Source organism: Salvelinus alpinus, chromosome 20 (assembly GCF_045679555.1).
Source record: "Salvelinus alpinus chromosome 20, SLU_Salpinus.1, whole genome shotgun sequence".
NCBI lineage: Eukaryota > Metazoa > Chordata > Actinopteri > Salmoniformes > Salmonidae > Salvelinus > Salvelinus alpinus.
The window spans coordinates 40,086,579-40,103,802 of record NC_092105.1 but is presented as its reverse complement, the minus strand read 5'-3'; the positions used below and the strand labels follow the sequence as shown (position 1 = coordinate 40,103,802).

The 17,224-nt window shown below is 43.1% G+C and overlaps 2 protein-coding genes across 2 annotated transcripts in view; one reads left to right on the top strand and one right to left on the bottom strand.

Moving 5' to 3' along the window:
* The first annotated feature begins 3,217 nt into the window (after positions 1-3,217).
* On the top strand, positions 3,218-6,913 carry pdk1 (pyruvate dehydrogenase kinase, isozyme 1). The gene is made up of 11 exons (XM_071355767.1): positions 3,218-3,945; positions 4,084-4,228; positions 4,446-4,517; positions 4,619-4,803; positions 5,051-5,146; positions 5,240-5,317; positions 5,460-5,536; positions 5,631-5,729; positions 5,840-5,947; positions 6,035-6,148; positions 6,256-6,913. The coding sequence occupies exons 1-11, from the start codon at positions 3,834-3,836 to the stop codon at positions 6,394-6,396; spliced, it is 1,227 nt and encodes a 408-aa protein (XP_071211868.1). The 5' UTR covers positions 3,218-3,833; the 3' UTR covers positions 6,397-6,913.
* Positions 6,914-7,023: 110 nt separating this feature from the next.
* LOC139546866 (neurabin-1-like) overlaps positions 7,024-17,224 on the bottom strand; it is a 43,492-nt gene continuing 33,291 nt past the window's right edge. The window contains exons 7-20 of the mRNA XM_071355766.1: positions 16,322-16,480; positions 16,158-16,211; positions 15,691-15,920; positions 14,897-14,993; positions 14,659-14,803; positions 14,343-14,488; positions 13,816-14,149; positions 13,592-13,643; positions 13,437-13,508; positions 13,082-13,277; positions 12,173-12,217; positions 10,022-10,138; positions 8,707-8,895; positions 7,024-8,381 (exon numbers count right to left, since the gene is read on the bottom strand). Of these exons, the coding sequence (XP_071211867.1) occupies positions 8,223-8,381; positions 8,707-8,895; positions 10,022-10,138; positions 12,173-12,217; positions 13,082-13,277; positions 13,437-13,508; positions 13,592-13,643; positions 13,816-14,149; positions 14,343-14,488; positions 14,659-14,803; positions 14,897-14,993; positions 15,691-15,920; positions 16,158-16,211; positions 16,322-16,480 (1,995 nt within the window). The 3' untranslated portion in view covers positions 7,024-8,222. The remainder of the gene's footprint in view (positions 8,382-8,706; positions 8,896-10,021; positions 10,139-12,172; positions 12,218-13,081; positions 13,278-13,436; positions 13,509-13,591; positions 13,644-13,815; positions 14,150-14,342; positions 14,489-14,658; positions 14,804-14,896; positions 14,994-15,690; positions 15,921-16,157; positions 16,212-16,321; positions 16,481-17,224) is intronic.

The window sequence follows — 17,224 nt, the reverse complement described above, 5'->3', positions numbered from 1 at the left end:
TTCCGTCTTCTTTTTCTTCTTTTTACATAACAGTTGTTATGGGGTCACTGAAACTTGTAATTGACCAACTACAAGCAAAAAATATGAGGGATAGACAAAGATTGTCTATTATATTGACAAGATATTTGAGTGACCGCTCTAACAATGGAAATACATGTCCTCAAAGATGGAAGGCTGGCTGGATGAGGAGATCAGGTGACACCATTTTAGGCAATGAGAGGGCAGATACATGCTGGAACAGGCCATAGAGATAGATAGAGGACTCATCTTTGTATAGTGCCATTTGTGTCTGTGACAGCATCGGCAGCGCTATTGAGGCTATCTCCATTTTAAAGTAGTGAATTTTATCATTCATTGGCTGATTCTCCCAACTCATAGGAATCCCCACCAAGTTGACTACTTTAAAATTAAGCCCTCAAATGGCAATGTCCATGCTAAAACGGGTTATATCCACGATGAGTCCCATTTTTCGATATGACAATAGGCAAAATTCAGATATAAACTAATTTTATTTCAAAGTTGCCGAAATTCCACGTGGCCACTTAAATTAGTGATAAAAGTCACCTTGTCCGAGAGAGATTTTCATAGTTAGCAAAACGTCAAGCCAGAGTAGGCCTAACTGAAACACAGCCCATATTTTAAGTGTTTCTAAAATCCCCTATGGGGAAAATGAATGGTGGAAAAACAATTGGAACCATTTCCCTGTTTAACTGCTAGGTTTTATGGGTATTATGACACCTCCACTGTGGGGCTTTATACCTCTGGTTCATTCAGCCATTCCTATGGGGGAAAGAATGGGGTTTTGGGGATAAATGCTGAAAAGAATGTCTGAGGTTAACACAGGCTTAGGAGATCTGATACATTTTGTTCTATGAAATAATATTGTTTTTGGGAAATGTGTTTTTCGCATATTTTACTCTCCCTGAGACAACCTCTGAGAATGAGGGGACAGTCAGTGTCTGCCATTATCAACAGTGACTCTGGAGCATAAGGTTTAACTGCTTTGCTCAAGGGCACGTCGACTGATTTTTTATCTTGTCGGCTTGGGATTCGAACTAGCGACATTTCGGCTACTGGCCCAACACTCTTTATGTGCTTGTTTTGATTAAATAAATGCTTAAAAAGTATATAGACTAAGGAAACAGGCACTTCTGAGTCTACTAAAGTGGCATGTGTGACGTCAAGGACCCTGAACCAAAGAGGAAGCTCACGCTTGGGGTGTACTTTGACACTAGGCTGACCTGGGCAGAACACATTGAGAGAGTGGTGGGAAAGTAATGAGCTAAATGTCATGCGCTGTCTGATGGGGAAAGAGTGGGGGGCTGGGCGTTCCTCATTGAGGACCGTGTACCGTGCCTTCGGAAAGTATTCAGACACCTTGACTTTTTCCACATTTTGTTATGTTACAGCCTTTTTGCAAAATTGATTACACCCCCCCAGATCTACACAATACCCTATAATGACAAAGCAAAAACAGGTTTAGACATTTTTGCTAATTTATAAAAAATACAAATAAATTAAATATCACATCTACGTAAGTATTCAGATCCTTTACTCTGTACTTTGTTGAAGCACCTTTGGCAGCAATTACAGCCTTGAGTCTTCTTGGGTATCACGCTAAAAGCTTGGCACACCTGTATTTGGGGAGTTTCTCCCATTCTTCTCTGCAGATCCTCTCAAGCTCTGTCAGGTTGGATTGGGAGTGTCGCTGCACAGCTATTTTCAGTTCTGTCCAGAGATGTTTGATCGGGTTCAAGTCCGGGCTCTGGCTGGACCACTCAAGGACATTCAGAGAATTGTCCTAAAGCCACTCCTGCATTGTCTTAGCTGTGTGCTTAGGGTTGTTTTCCTGTTGGAAGGTGAACCTTCACCCCAGTCTGAGGTCCTGAGCGCTCTGGAGCAGGTTTTCATCAAGGATCGCTCTGTACTTTGCTCCGTTCATCTTTCCCTTGATCCTGACTGGTGTCAGTCACTGCTACTGAAAAACATCCCCCACAGCAGGATGCTGCCACCACCCTGCTTCACCGTGGGTATGGTGCCATGTTTCCTCCAGATGTGACGCTTAGCATTCAGGCCAAAGAGTTCAATCTTGGTTTCATCTGAACAGAGAATCTTGTTGGTCTGAGAGTCTTTAGGTGCCTTTTGGTAAACTCCAAGCGGGCTGTCATATGCCTTTTACTGAGGAGTGGCTTCCGTCTGGCCACTCTACCATAAAGGCCTGATTGCTGGGGTGCTGCGGAGATGGTTAACCTTCTGGAAGGTTCTCCCATCTCCACAAAGGAACTCTGGAGCTCTGTCAAAGTGATATTTAGGTTCTTGGTCACCTCCCTGGTCAAGGGCCTTCTCCCCCACTGCACAGTTTTGCCGGGCGGCCAGCTCTAAGAAGAGTCTTGGTGGTTCCAAACTTCATCCATTTACATTTACATTTACATTTAAGTCATTTAGCAGACGCTCTTATCCAGAGCGACTTACAAATTGGTGCATTCACCTTATGACATCCAGTGGAACGGCCACTTTACAATAGTGCATCAGTACCTACCTCTCTTCTCTGTCGTGACCACCAGGGCCTCTGCAGCCCCCCCCAGCCCTGTTTCCTCCCCAGTTGGGTCAGTACCTACCTCTCTTCTCTGTCGTGACCACCAGGGCCTCTGCAGCCCCCCCCCCCCAGCCCTGTTTCCTCCCCAGTCGGGTCAGTACCTACTACTACTAGTACCTAAACATTTAAGAATGATGGAGGCCACTGGATTCTTCGGGACCTACAATGCTGCAAAAAATGTTTTGGTACCGTTCCCCAGATCTGTGTCTCGCCACAATTCTGTCTCAGCTTTCTACAGACAATTCCTTCAACCTCATGGCTTGGTTTTGGCTCTGACATGCACTGTCAACTGTGGAACTTATATAGACAGGCCTTTCAAAATCATGTCCAATCAATTGAATTTACCACAGGTGGACTCCAATCAAGTCGTAGAAACATCTCAAGGACAATCAATGGAAACAGGAGGCATCTGAGCTCAATTTCGAGTCTGATAGCAAAGGGTCTGAATATGTAAATAAAGTATTTCAGTTTTACATTTTTATAATAAAAATAAAAAAATGCAGTGGGTGGAGGAAGTCATTAGATACAGTCTCAAATATTTTGTTATATTTTTTAAGAGAAAAAGGGCTGACAGGTTGGATTTCGTTTTTCCCTGTCTCATGGACCACACTCTAGTACAGTAGGTGGCGGTAATACACCATAACGTTGGATGCCAACCACCGATAAACCCCACCGAAGAAGAAGATGAAGCTGGTTCGTGTTTGTTTTGACTGCTAGCATGCTGCTGGAAGTTAGCTAGCACAACAAAACCAATGCACGATTCTTGAAGCGATATATGGTTGTTTAATGTAGAAAGTAACGTTATAATACGCTAAACTAATACGTATAAATACATGTTTTGAGATGTAGCTCACTTTCTAGAAAGTAGCTCACTTTCTAGGAACGCTTGCGAACAGTTCCAGTCGACTTGAATGAATGACATGCTGGAGTACTAACGTTAGTTAGCTAAATAATCTGGCAAACTCCACCAAGATATTGTCATTTATTGTAAACTGTAACCGTTACCTAGTCTATTCGTTTACTTGTGGACCGTGATGGCTGCAAACGAACTTCATAAAAGCTACCTAAGCTAACTAGCTAGCTGTTAAAGGCTAGCTAGTGACGTAGCTAGCTTAGCTACATATCTCGCTGAATTCATCAGATGTCAACAATGCCATGGGCAATCAGCTGTTCAACACCGCCAACTGAATAATTTCTATCCATGCCCGTTTATCAACTGTAAGCTAAGTCGATCAAAATGAGGATTCTAAGGGCCTTGATGAGTAACGCCGCCTCCATGGGAAAGCATATTGATTACTACTCCAGGTTCTCCCCTTCTCCCCTCTCAATGAAACAGTTCTTGGACTTCGGTAAGTGTACTTGATTTTCAATGTCTTTAGCCAACTGTTGACTAGCTTTATTGAGACGTGGCACATAGGCTTTATATGGCTGCTTCATATCTTTCATATAACTAACCAACAGTCATGTTTGTGCTGTTCCACATTCAGGGTCTGGTGAAAATGCATGCGAGAAAACATCGTTTGCATTCCTCAGACAGGAGCTACCTGTGAGGTTGGCAAACATAATGAAGGAGATCAACTTGTTACCTGATAATCTGCTAAAGACTCCATCAGTCCGGTTGGTACAAAGTTGGTGAGTACTGTCATTTTAGATCCAACGGACCCCCATCTAGCCTGGTGGAACCAGCCTGAATGCTGCTTTTACCATTGCATTTCACTTCAGTAAAACAGGATGGTGAATGCAGAAATCAGGCTGGTTCCACCAGGCTAATTCCCATCTTCTCCTGTTATGCATTTTCATCAGGCCTATGAATAGTTTAACCATGTATTGGGTCATTTTCTCTTTTTAGGTACATGCAAAGTCTTAAAGACATTATTGAGTTCAAGGAGAAAGATGCTGATGATGAGAAAGTAACATATGAGTAAGATTATAATCACGTTTCGTTATTCATGCTGACATATCACTAACATAAACGGGGCCTATTGTGGATCATAATTCCTTTTGGTGTCTGTCTTCACATAGTTTCACTGACGCTGTTATAAAGATCCGAAACCGTCACAATGACGTCATCCCGACAATGGCCCAGGGGGTTGTGGAGTACAAGGAGACCTATGGCACAGACCCCATCGTCAGCCAGAACGTTCAGTATTTCCTGGATCGCTTCTACATGAGCAGAATATCCATCAGGATGCTGCTTAACCAGCACAGTGAGCATGTCACCTGTTATAGCACCCACACTGACATCAAAAGCTGCAGCATTGCTCAGAAGAGGAACATTTGAAATGGAAACGGTTTCTGGCAGTTTAAAGACAAAAAATATCTTACATCCTACGGCCAGAATATGTGAAAGAAGTTGACAAATAACGGGCCCAGAGCTGTCAAACTTGTTATATAAACATCTGTGAAATGTTAGTGGTGACGGTTTTTCATGTATTTGTGCGTCTTCTATTTTAGCCCTGCTCTTTGGTGGGAAGGTGAGGGTAAACCCAGCGCATCCTAAACAGATTGGCAGTATTGATCCGCACTGCAGTGTTACTGAAGTAGTCAGGGGTAAGTGCTGCACAATTTTAAACAACTGAAATAGGCCTAAATTGATAGCAACAATTTAGTATTACTTTCCTAACTGCTTTGCCTTTACCCCAGATGCGTATGAAAATGCAAGAAACCTTTGTGATCGGTATTATATGAACTCTCCTGAGTTGGTACTGGAAGAATTCAATGGTAAATGTTTGGATTTCATTCCTGACTTATGCATAAGAATAAACTTGGTGGACTTTTTATGATATTAGACTGCATTTACATGTATTTTCCGAAATGATTGCATGACACTTACAGTTCCTACATTTTCCAATTGTCCCTACAGTGAAAGATGATGGAAAGCCAGTGACTGTAGTGTATGTGCCATCCCATCTCTACCACATGGTATTTGAACTTTTCAAGGTATGCCTTATTTTTTTTAACTTAATGACTTATGAGCTTACGTTTTTAAGTTCTGAGACATTTCTTGGACCTTAAATCTGGATTTGATCTCCAGAACGCCATGAGAGCCACCATGGAGTTGTATGGGGACTCTATGGACTATCCTCCTGTACATGCCCAGGTTGCCCTGGGGAGTGAAGACCTGACAGTCAAGGTACAACTACTCTGCAGTGCTGCTTCTCATTTGTCCTCTCTTATATGGCTAGAAAGACGCCATATCAGGCTTATCAGTGCATCTCTAGTCGATGCTATTTACTCTTCCAGGTGAGTGATCGTGGAGGAGGGGTCCCTCTAAGGAAGATTGAGAGGCTGTTCACCTACACCTACTCCACCGCCCCCCCACCCAGCATGGATGGCCAACGCAGCCCTCTGGTGAGACTTTCCACTTTATAACAAGGAGCACATACTATTAATATTCATTACAATATTGTAAGCATTCTCTTATCTGTTCTGTTGTAGGCTGGATATGGGTACGGCCTGCCCATCTCTCGATTATATGCCAGATACTTCCAAGGTGATTTGAAGCTGTACTCTCTGGAGGGTTATGGCACCGATGCTGTGATATATATCCGGGTAAGTCACAAAAATGAGACGTTAAAAGCATTGTATACAAGTGCTGATATTTTTCAGAGTAACTTGAAACCCATTTCTCCCATTATTCCCTCTACAATTGTGTGCAGGCTTTGTCTACGGAGTCCATCGAGCGGCTTCCTGTTTACAACAAGTCAGTCTGGAAGCACTACAAGACCATGCACGAGGCAGACGACTGGTGTGTTCCAAGCAAGGAGCCCAAGGACATGACAACGTTCCGTAGTTTTTAGGCCTAGATGCCTCCTGGTTAGACGAGCGTCATTTACTAGATTTACTGTACATGAATTGTGGTTGCTGAAAGAATTGCTTTGTGTGAGTGATGCTATAGCTGTTCCACTGTGGGAAGCAATAGGTCAAAACCCTTTGCACCTTTACTGGTTGTATGTATACATAACTAACAAAATTACAGAGCAAAGTTCTAGTGCCATACATTTTATGTGAGCAATAGGTTTTGGTGTTTCTGGGAGTGTTGCTTTTTCAAAACTGACATGTTTATACCATGTGTATTATGTGAAAGGATTGCTTGGTTTCTAGCATTTTGCTGAAAGGGAAAAAGAGTGAATGTTGCTTGTTATTTATACTGAGTCTTCTCCACGGGCTGAAGATGTTTGTTACAAAGTTGTGCAGCTACGAGGTCTTTTTCCATGTCCTCCGCTATCGTTGAAGGAATGTTCTTTTATCTCGACTGTCCTCCAGTGATACACGACGTTAGAGAAATAAAAATATAGTACTTCTTCTAACCATTGAGATACGTGTTATTTCCCTTATTAAAGTGTACAATAGTGGGCCTTCCATCTCATGATTGCGGAAACCATTAGACATCCCAATAAAGCACAAAAAACACCCACAAAAGAATCTGATGTGAGAATTTGTTTATTTTATGCACCCATCATTCATGTTGACAAGACAGCCAACTATTCAACTGATTTACTGTCATAGGCACACACACCTCGTGTTATCATGGATCCCACACCCTGTCAGCAAGGAGTGCATGCACTGTAGAATAATATTGCATGTCTCGGTACCATTTCAGCAACACGTCAAATTCTCCAGCTCAATAGGACCACTGAGTAGTACCTCCTCCATTCTCAAAACAGGCACAGTTGGGAAGGGGTTACAAACAGCATTTACGTTATCGTTACTGGATTCTTTCTGCCTTTCATTTAGCAAAGATGTTGTCATCCTAGTGGCTATTCTACTTAGTAGAAAAAGTATATGTAAAATGATGAACCTTTAATAATTTGATTTTAAAAAGTTATGCAGTTAATTGATATGTAGAAAAGTTCATTTATACACTTCAAACCTTGTCACCCATTTAAGCTTAAAAGATTATATAGTACTTTTATCGCAACTGTACAAAGTTCCTGCAACAAAATATCTGTACATGGCTACAGGAAAGTTAAGCTAGCAAAAATACACTATAAAACATGTAAAAAGTAGTACTGAACTCATTCCACTTGTTGTATGGGTAAATGTACACATCCTGCAACTACATATCTGGAACCTCAAAAGGGATAAAAGTACTGCTTCTATAGCTGTATAAAGGTAAAAAAAACATGTTGGGTTTTGTTTTTGGTCATGTCCCTAACACTTATCATTACAGTATCACTTCCCCCCCCCGTCCCGTCCCGTCTCCCCAATCTACCACAATGATGTGATACAGATACTGCTGGCGACAGGACTGTCAGCGTGTTTGATTTGATTAAAAAGCAGAGCCAGCTCTTGTGTGTTCTTGTGAATAACCCAAAACTAGGAAACTAGGAAAAGTATCAATAGCCAACGACAAATCGGGCTATTTTCAGATGATTCTTCCAATTGGAATGGTAAATCAACCCTGGTGCGCTAACATTGTTGTTACTGGTCATTATAAACTCACATGATGAGTGACTGCTTTAGTGCTCTCTTAGTAACTGCTGTGAACTGAGGTGGATGGCACTTACGTAGGCCTATATGTGAAACAGAACAAATACAAGGGTCCTTGAATGCCCTGCCTCACTCGAGAGAGAATGTGTTGGGTTACGTTCAGAGTGAGAGACTGGGTCACCTCTGGGGCAGTTCAGCAGACATAGTCAGTGTTGGGAGGCAGTCTCCCGCTGCGCCGTGATTCCTTCTCCCTTTTTTCCCTCTGTTTCTCCAGCTTCTCCTGGGCCTTCCTCATGTCCTTCAGCTTCTTCTTGATGATGGCCCGGTCACTTTGGCTGGACACACCTAGGGCCTGAGGGGACAAACATCACTGGTCACATTCTAGAACACACCTCTATGAAATGTATATACACTTCGGACAATATCCTCTAATTTATTGTGTCGTTTTCCATATGTACCATTTTAGTGTAAATCATTGTAGAATTCAGCCGGTTTATTTGGGGCTATAAGGTGGCAGTCTATGGCATATAAACCTGACTGCTGCTGTAAATGGAAGAGCTTGCATTCGGATGGTATGAAAATCACTTCAATTGTACTTTCTTCCTTCTGACTGAAACTGTGTGTGGCCTACATACGAGTTCTGAACTGTGGTCTTGTTGCTTGTGATGCCCTCGTACCTTCAACTTGTCACTGTCCAGGTGCATGAGCTGATGGCCATCCACACCCTTGGCGGTGAACTCAGGTGTGTATTGGTCCATGTTCATGCCCATCAACCAGTGACAGACTTGCTGATTGTTCCACTCGAGGACAGGGCGGTTCTGCCATTGATATTCCTTCCCTGTGGGCACTGGCTCATCATCCAGGTTCTACGGAACGCCAAGAAACACATGACATCCCAAGAAAACTAACGAAAAAACACTCACCTACAGCACAGTATAACGGATGAAATAGCAAATTCATGTTTTAAGCACAATATCAAAACTTTATGGCACAGTGCAAAGCATTTGGTACATGCATTGCACATCCAGTGACTGAAATCACATTTAAAAAAAGCTGTATCCAATGGTCCATTCAGAGTTTGTCACAACTCCCTTAAGTGGAACAGGCCAGAACTTGCAGCGGGAGCATGTCTGTTTTGTTCTATCTGGCATACGTCTGCTTGTTAAAGTATAGTAGGCAGGGCTTAGGTGTAGTGTTTATCAGAGTAAAATGAATCACTTATCAACTGAAACACCAACAAGATAAGCCAAACAGTCATAAAACACAATTACACACACAATCCAAAACCATATGAAAAGGAATGTAAGACAAGCTCCACTAAACAGAGACAGGAGCGGCACAGATCATTTTATGGCTGGGTTCCCCAACTGGCGGACGGCCTGCGGTGTGGTTGTATTTGGCCCCAAAAAACATATCTTTTTTATTGTTGTGGATGTTGAATGATCATTGATGGACATAAAAACTGTAAAAACACCAGGAAATCAGCTCCAAGTGATTTAAATTTGGGAAATCTGTTCAAGTATTTCCACGCATATTAGAAATACACGCGACCATGTACAAATGTAAGCAAGGTTTGAAATGATTAAGTTTTAGTCGAATATTATTTCTGTTTGGGCTTCTACAAATGATTTGTAATTATGTTCCCCCCCACCGACCATCCGTTCAAGTAAAAAAAATTGTCTTGTGGCTGTATCTAGCTGATGATCCCTGTTCTAAGGTCTATGAGAAAAACAGAAGACCACTGGAGTAACTAAGTAGCCTCTACTGCTAGTTCAGCTGGTAGTAGCACAACAAGGACCCAAAGCTAAAGACAGACACTTGTTTTAACACCACACATGCAACTTCCTTCTCCGGTGGTCATTCACGATTCCATCATCACAGCCACGAGGGGGGTAAACTCAAAAAGCATGCTTGAGACTGTCCCCTTTCAGAGACATCTGAGCAGCACCATCCCGCACAGGGGTTTGTGGAACAAAGAGAGAGAGTACTCACCTCACTGGACGAGAAGACTAAAGTATGTGAGCGCCCAGACAGATTGGGCTCTGCAACTAAGCCTGAGATGTCTGAACTGGGGCTGCCAAGGTTTGAATCATCTATGACTGACAAATTCTGGAGCAGTGGAACAAGGAGGAAACAAGGAAGAACGCATTAACTAGACAAACACATGGGTGGTGGGTACACGACAGTTCTGTGGCCTAAAGCTCTAGGGAGGAAGGCGATCAGCAGTTGTACTGTAAACGTGGAAATTGAGGTTGAGAATTAAATAGGGATTATCATTGACATGATTTGGTCTATGGTGATATCAACACTGTGTCAAATACATTATCATCATAACAGACGGGAAGAAGAAGATATCAGGTCAATGATTTCACATTCATAAATCCAAATGGATTTACCAATTGAGTACAAGACAAACATAACTCGACAGAATTGCTATCATGACAAAACGACTTCTACTATGACATTTATGACACACAATTTCTATTGGTACAGCACTAATTGCAGCACTCAAAAACCTTTGTGGTACGGTGTCAGGAGTATGTTTTTCAATCATTTGTGATGAATTCCGACCGATAATATTCATCATATCACGTGTGATATGAAAGGTATGGCGAGGAAGCATAAATGTGAAGTTAGATTCACAGAGCCTTCAGAAAGCATTCATTGTGTTGTGCCACAGCCTGAATTCAAATTCAACATTTTCTCACTCATCTTAGACAATACCCCATAAAACATGTTTTTAGACATATTTGCACATTTATTGAAAATTAAATCAGAAATATCTCATTTACATAAGTATTCACACCCCTGAGTCAATGCTTTGTAGAAGCACCTTTGGCAGCGATTACAGCTGTGAGTCGTTCTGGGTAAGTCTCTAAGAGGTTTTCACACCTGGATTGTGCAACATTTGCCCATTTTGTCAAGCTCTGTCAAATTGGTTGTTGATCATTGCTAGACAACCATTTTCAGGTCTTGCCATAGATTTAAGTAGAAGAAAATCTACTTAACTAGGACACTCAGGTACATTCACAGTCTTCTTGGTAAGCAACTCCAGCGGAGATTTGGCCTTTTGTTTTAGGTTATTGTCCTGCTGAAAGGTGAATTCATCTCCCAGTGTCTGATGGAATGCAGACTGAACCAGATTTTCCTCTATGATTTTACCTCTGCTTAGCTCCATTCCATTTATTTTTATCCTGAAAAACTCCCCAGTCCTTAACGATTACAAGCATACCCATAACATGATGAGGCCACCATTATGCTTGAAAATATGGAGAGTGGTACTCAGTAATGTGTTGTATTGTATTTGTCCCAGACATAACACTTTGTATTCAGGACAAAAAGTGAATTGCTTCGCCACATTTTTTACAGTATTACTTTAGTGCCTGTTGCAAACAGGATGCATGTTTTTGAATATTTTTTATTCTGTACAGGCTTCCTTCTTTTCACTCTGTCAATTATGTTAGTATTGTGGAGTAACTACAATGTTGAGCCATCCTCAGTTCTCTCCTATACCAGCCATTCAACTCTGTAACTGTTTTAAAGTCACCATTGTTTTAAAGTCACCAAAGTCACTGTTTGACTCAAGTACCTTAGAGATAATTGTATGTGTGGGGTTATAGAGATGAGGTAGACATTCAAAAATCATGTTAAACACTATTATTGCACACAGACTAAGTCCATGCAACTTACTCTGTGACTTGTTCAGCACATGTGTACTCCTGAACCTATTTAGGCTTGCCATAACAAAGGGGTTGAATACTTATTGACTCAAGACATTCCAGCTTCTCATTTTTAAATCTTTTGTAAACACTTTGAAAAACATAATTCCACTTTGACATTATGGTGTATTGTGTGTAGATCAGTGACACAAACATCTAAATGTAATCCATTTTAAATTCAGGCTGTAACACAACAAAACGTGGGAAAAGTCAAGGGGGGTGAATACTTTCTGAAGGCTCTGCAAGTGCTTGACACACTACCACAAAACCCAAATCCACTACAACAACAACACAAATCAGTGTTGGTGTATTAGTACAATCTAGATGTGAAATGAACTATCACAACACGAAACTAGATGACTGGTTAGTTCTAATCTACCAGCTCCTCTAAGATTGGGGTTGTAAAAAGAAAATCATACTGTACCAAATCTAACGAGCGACTGAATAAAGAGGACCAGGAGAGATCTGTCTGTTTAAAAGAAGGACGGTTGGAGAGATTGTCAAGTCGTTCTCCGTACTGTACACTGGGGTTGACACCCACCTCTAGCTTCCAGCCAGAGGAACCAGGGAGGCCCTGTTTGTGGCACACATCGCCCACTCCCCACAGCCCTCCGTCTACTCCCCAGGCAGTCTGGTTGGGAATTACTCAGGCCTATTTGTGCAGATGCATTTAATGGGGATAATTATCTGGTTGCTAAGCCATTGAAATGCCAGTGAATCGTCCTCCTCTTGCTCTCAGATTAAAGACGGGGCAGCTTCTCAAATGGCACCCTGTTCCCTATATAGTGCACTACTTTTGACCAGGGCCCATAGAGGAATAGGGTGCCATTTGGGACGCAGCCACGGCCCCCATATGGTTCCACAGGCAGCAGCAGGAGCAGCAGCAGTGCAACCCTGTTCTGCTCTCTTCCTGAATGGGAGGAGCTATAGGAGACAGACCAGCCACTCCACAGCAATGTCATCGTCACGCTCTGGGAAAAATGTTACCGGCCGGCTGCTACACATCTCTTGACTGGATGTGGTATTTCCAGTGGATTACTGGCCAACTCACCATGAAACGGTTCGGAAATGACTGAGAGAGGTCAGTTCAGTGACACAGGATTCCACTTAGTAGTAGCAAATGAAATCTAATTCGAATCCCGGCTATATTTTTCATTCCAGTAAAATGGCCTAATGCAATCATTCCTTTATGTGTTCTGCTTCCGTTTGTTACTGGTGATTCTGAAGTGACTGGAAATCTCTACCTCTTGGATAAAGATCTCTAGATGATGAGGGCTTTTTCGTTCTGTCTTTTGATGGAGTTGGCAGTGTGTGTGTGTGTGTGTGCACTCACCTTGTTCTTGCGGTCCTGGCTCTGCTCACTGCTGGTCTCAGTGGCTGTGTATGGTAGGCTGCTGCTGGTGGACAAAGGCTCCTTGTCCCTGTCTCGGTCCCCAAACCAGGAGAAGGGCATACATGTGGGAATAGAGGTCATGGACTCAGAAGGGGACAGGTTTCCCCCAGATTCCTCCAGGAGCTCGGCAGAACCCCTGGACATTAGGAAAATGAAGAAAAATAAAAGTCTCCAAGTTACGTATTGTCCCTTTATTAGCAGAAAGGTCCTCTGCTAGCAGAGCTGTGAGTGTACGGTGATGACTTATCTAGGATGTGGTGAAACAGTCAGCCTGGTAACATGACATGTGACATACCTGCTGTCCAGAGATGCTCGCATCACCTCCTTGTCATGTTTCCTCCCTTTGCCACCAGACTTCCGAAGGCCACTGTTGGTTTTCAAAATCTTTAGATGACGCAGGGACTAACAGGACTGTCAAAATGGGAACTAATCTTTATCGCAGGCACTTACCCAAAAATCGTCTTTTTGGGTTTTCCGACTGAAGAACTCTCATTTGTCTCATCTGTAACAGAGTCCATTTTATATTTTTTTTACAAAGTAATGAACTGCCACAAGCAGAGAGCCAGTAAGCGGCATATCAATATGGTGATAGTCAGTGGAGGTAGCAGCAACAACTTGTTTTGTAAATGTACTGTGTAAACATCATATTGTGGGTAGCAGATTAATGGCAGTACCTTTGAGCTCCTTGCCCTTCCCCTTGGACTCCCTCTTCTTGACGTTGCGAAGGAACCCTGAGGGGGAGTGTGGCGAGGGCAAAGAGGTGTCTTTCGGCACGGACAGGGAAGGACTGCCCCCGCTTTCGACACTATCTCTCTGGGACGGGGGCAGGGAGGGGCTGCTGGAGAGCTTCAACTTGCTCCTGGATCTCTCCGCAGCCTCGGGGGTGTCGCCCCTCTGGCCGTTCCTAGGAAAGCAGATGGGCCCGGGCAGGGACAGGCTCTCTTGGATGCACCTCCTTCTGCTGGTAGAGTCCTCCTCCGCATCTTCCTCCTCCTCCTCCTCGTTCTCCTGGAGGGGAAAAACAGTCAGCAGTGAATTGAGCAGACAAACAGTGGCTCGGAGATAGAACTGAAACATGTGAATATTGGTATTGAACATGCATCCATAGAAAGAGATGCGGAAGAAGAAATCTTTGAAATAGCTGGTACTATTGAACCCTGAAATTGTTTTCAAAACGAATGAGAGAACTTTCTGGGCTGACCTGTGAGTGGCAAGGGGACATGACGAGGTTCTCCTTCAGTTTGTTGCGAGACGGACGATTCCTCCTTGGGGCCAGTAGGCACTTGGCTTTGTGTGCACTGGTGTCCAAGCGCTCAGTCTCCGGAACCAGCTCGCTCAAGTCTGTATCTGTGGAGGAGAGACAAAAGAGCTCAGTAAACACAACATAACAGCAAACTGTACACTATTCTCAGACATACTGGTGTTCAGAGACAGTCACAGAGACAGTCACGCTTTCCAATGGTAGTAAATAATGGGTGGCTTCTATCCTGTTCGTCAAGTGTACGTTGGAGCCCTACCTAGCGCTAGAGAGTCCACTGACTGTGTGTTGATGACAGGGCCTTCACTCCCCTGGGTGCTCCGTCTCCTCTCCACAGCAGAGTCCTGACCCGCCTGGGTCTCTTCACGGTCAGCAGGTGGACCGCTGCCCTCCAGGACCGCTATCTGAGGAGAGAACCATAGAATGGCCAGTCAACTTCTTCTCCACTAGGTCTGTTCTAATGTTGAAGTATCTTTCTTCCAATATGTCCCTCTTACCCTGTCCTGCAGGCTTTCAAGCTGCTCCTTGTACCATCGATCCTTCTCGTCTAGAACTTTCCTCATCTCCTCCTCCTTCTTCACAAAGTCAATCTCCCTGGAAAGGAATCAGAGCATTAAACTTCAGAAATCATTCCATTGACGCATAAACATATTGTACTTTCTACACAACATGACTCAGCATAGTGGAAGGAAGCCCTCGGCCTGGTCAACACAGAAACTCACTCAGCTGAAGTTGCGACTTCTAAATAATGAAAAAATGCACGTCTAACTTAGTGAACTCAACTCGAACTGCAAAACGAACTGCAAAAATCACTGAAGCTGATGACTCATATCTCCCTCACTAGCTTTAAGCACCAGCTGTCAGAGCAGCTCACAGAACACTGCACCTGTACATAGCCCATCTGGAAACAGCCCATCCAACTACCTCATCCCCATACTGTATTTCTTTTTTCATCTTGCTCCTTTGCACCCCAGTATCTCCACTTGCACATTCATCTTCTGCACATCTACCATTCCAGTTGCTATATTGTGATTACTTCGCCACCATGGCCTTTTTATTGCCTTTACCTCCCTTATCTTACCTCATTTGCACTCACTGTATATAGACTTTTCTTTTTTCTACTGTATTATTGACTGTATGTTTCTTTATTCCATGTGTAACTCTGTGTTGTTGTATGTGTCGGACTGCTGTGCTTTATCTTGGCCAGGTCGCAGTTGTAAATGAGAACTTGTTCTCAACTAGCCTACCTGGTTAAATAAAGGTGAAATATATATATTTTTTTTTAACTCACTTCTGCTGGTAGTCTTTGAGCAGTTTCTTGGCCTTGTTGTATTTCTTGTCCAGCGTCTCGTACTGGCTCTGGGTCTCCGACAGTTGCTTGTTGACAGTTTTACACAGAGCCTGGGCCTCCAGCCAGTACTTCTCCAGCTTCAACATCTTCTCGTTATTCTCCTTAATCTTCTGCTCCAACTCAACCTCCATGGACTCCCTGGATGCTTTGTCCTCCTCGGACGCCCTTAGCTGTAAAGGAATAGTGAAAGGTATTTATACTACCTAAACGTAAGGGCTTCTCGTCTACGAGTACAATCAACATATTCAAATCATTACGGTCAGTCAGGTGACTGACAGGCAGAGACAGACAGTGTGACTGATGACATTTATAGTTAGTCACCGGGCTGGCGTCAGCTTACGCTCCAAGCATTTATCCATAAGTTCTCGTGTTTATAAAACAATCGTTTGTTCATCAGATTGACTTACCTTTTCCTTCAGTTGGCTTATTTCAGCTGTTGCTATGTTGTGTTTCAGCTGGAGCTAAGGTAAAGAAAGAAACAATTTATGTAACAAAAACAAGCACATTATCACACACATAATTACACAGCCACCAAACTGTAAACTTGTGATAATTCTATCATTTGAAATACCTCCTTGAATTTGAAGCCCATCTGTGTGGAGTCCACGTTGGAGGGCATGAACACGGCCTCGGTCTTCGGCAGGTCAAACACCTCCACTGTCCTTCCGCCGGAGAAACTAGACCCTAGGACACCTCCCTCCTCTTCCTCCTCTTCCTCGTAGTGCTCCTCCTGAAACACAAAACAACCACAACCACACAATCATGCAGCCAATCACCTGCCCACGTGGCGCCCAGCAGCTCGGCTCGGAGCCCAGGGGAGAGGTATGGGTAATCACTACATCATATCTCAGTGTTACCGTGGTAGCCTGCAGAGAGCTCAGCAGGAGGCCTGTATCAGCAGGAAATTCATATCTTCTGCTCATCAACATGTTCCATCACACACACACAACCCCAAACATGAGCCACCACACACTTAGAAAAAAACAACACAAAAAGCCCCATCACACTACTGCACAGATTAATTGCATACCCACATTGAAATGGACAAATTTGTTCACCACTACCAACAGCTCCTTGGACAGGAGTAGTCCGGCATTCGGAATGTATTCAGACCACTTTACTTTTTCCAGATTTTGTTACGTTACAGCCATATTCTAAAATTGATTAAAATATTTTTGTTCCCTCAATCTACACACAATACCCCATAATGACAAAACAAAAACAGGTTTTTAGAAATGTTTGCACATTTACTCAACAAAAAAAAACAGAAATACCATATTTACATAAGTATTCAGACCCTTTGCTTTGAGAGTTGAAATTTAGCTCAGACGCATCCTGTTTCCATTGATCATCCTTGAGATGTTTCTACAACTTGATTGGAGTCCACCTGTGGTAAATTCAATTGATTGGACATGATTTGGAAAGGCACACACCTGTCTATATATAAGGTCCCACAGTTCACAGTACATGTCAA

Bases quoted from the DNA above. Each gene is read 5' to 3' on its own strand.
- pdk1 (XM_071355767.1), top strand. From the start codon at position 3,834: ATGAGGATTCTAAGGGCCTTGATGAGTAACGCCGCCTCCATGGGAAAG. The intron at 5,318-5,459 runs GTAAATGTTTGG...TTGTCCCTACAG, and splicing joins GGTACTGGAAGAATTCAATG to TGAAAGATGATGGAAAGCCA. The intron at 5,948-6,034 runs GTGAGACTTTCC...GTTCTGTTGTAG, and splicing joins ATGGCCAACGCAGCCCTCTG to GCTGGATATGGGTACGGCCT.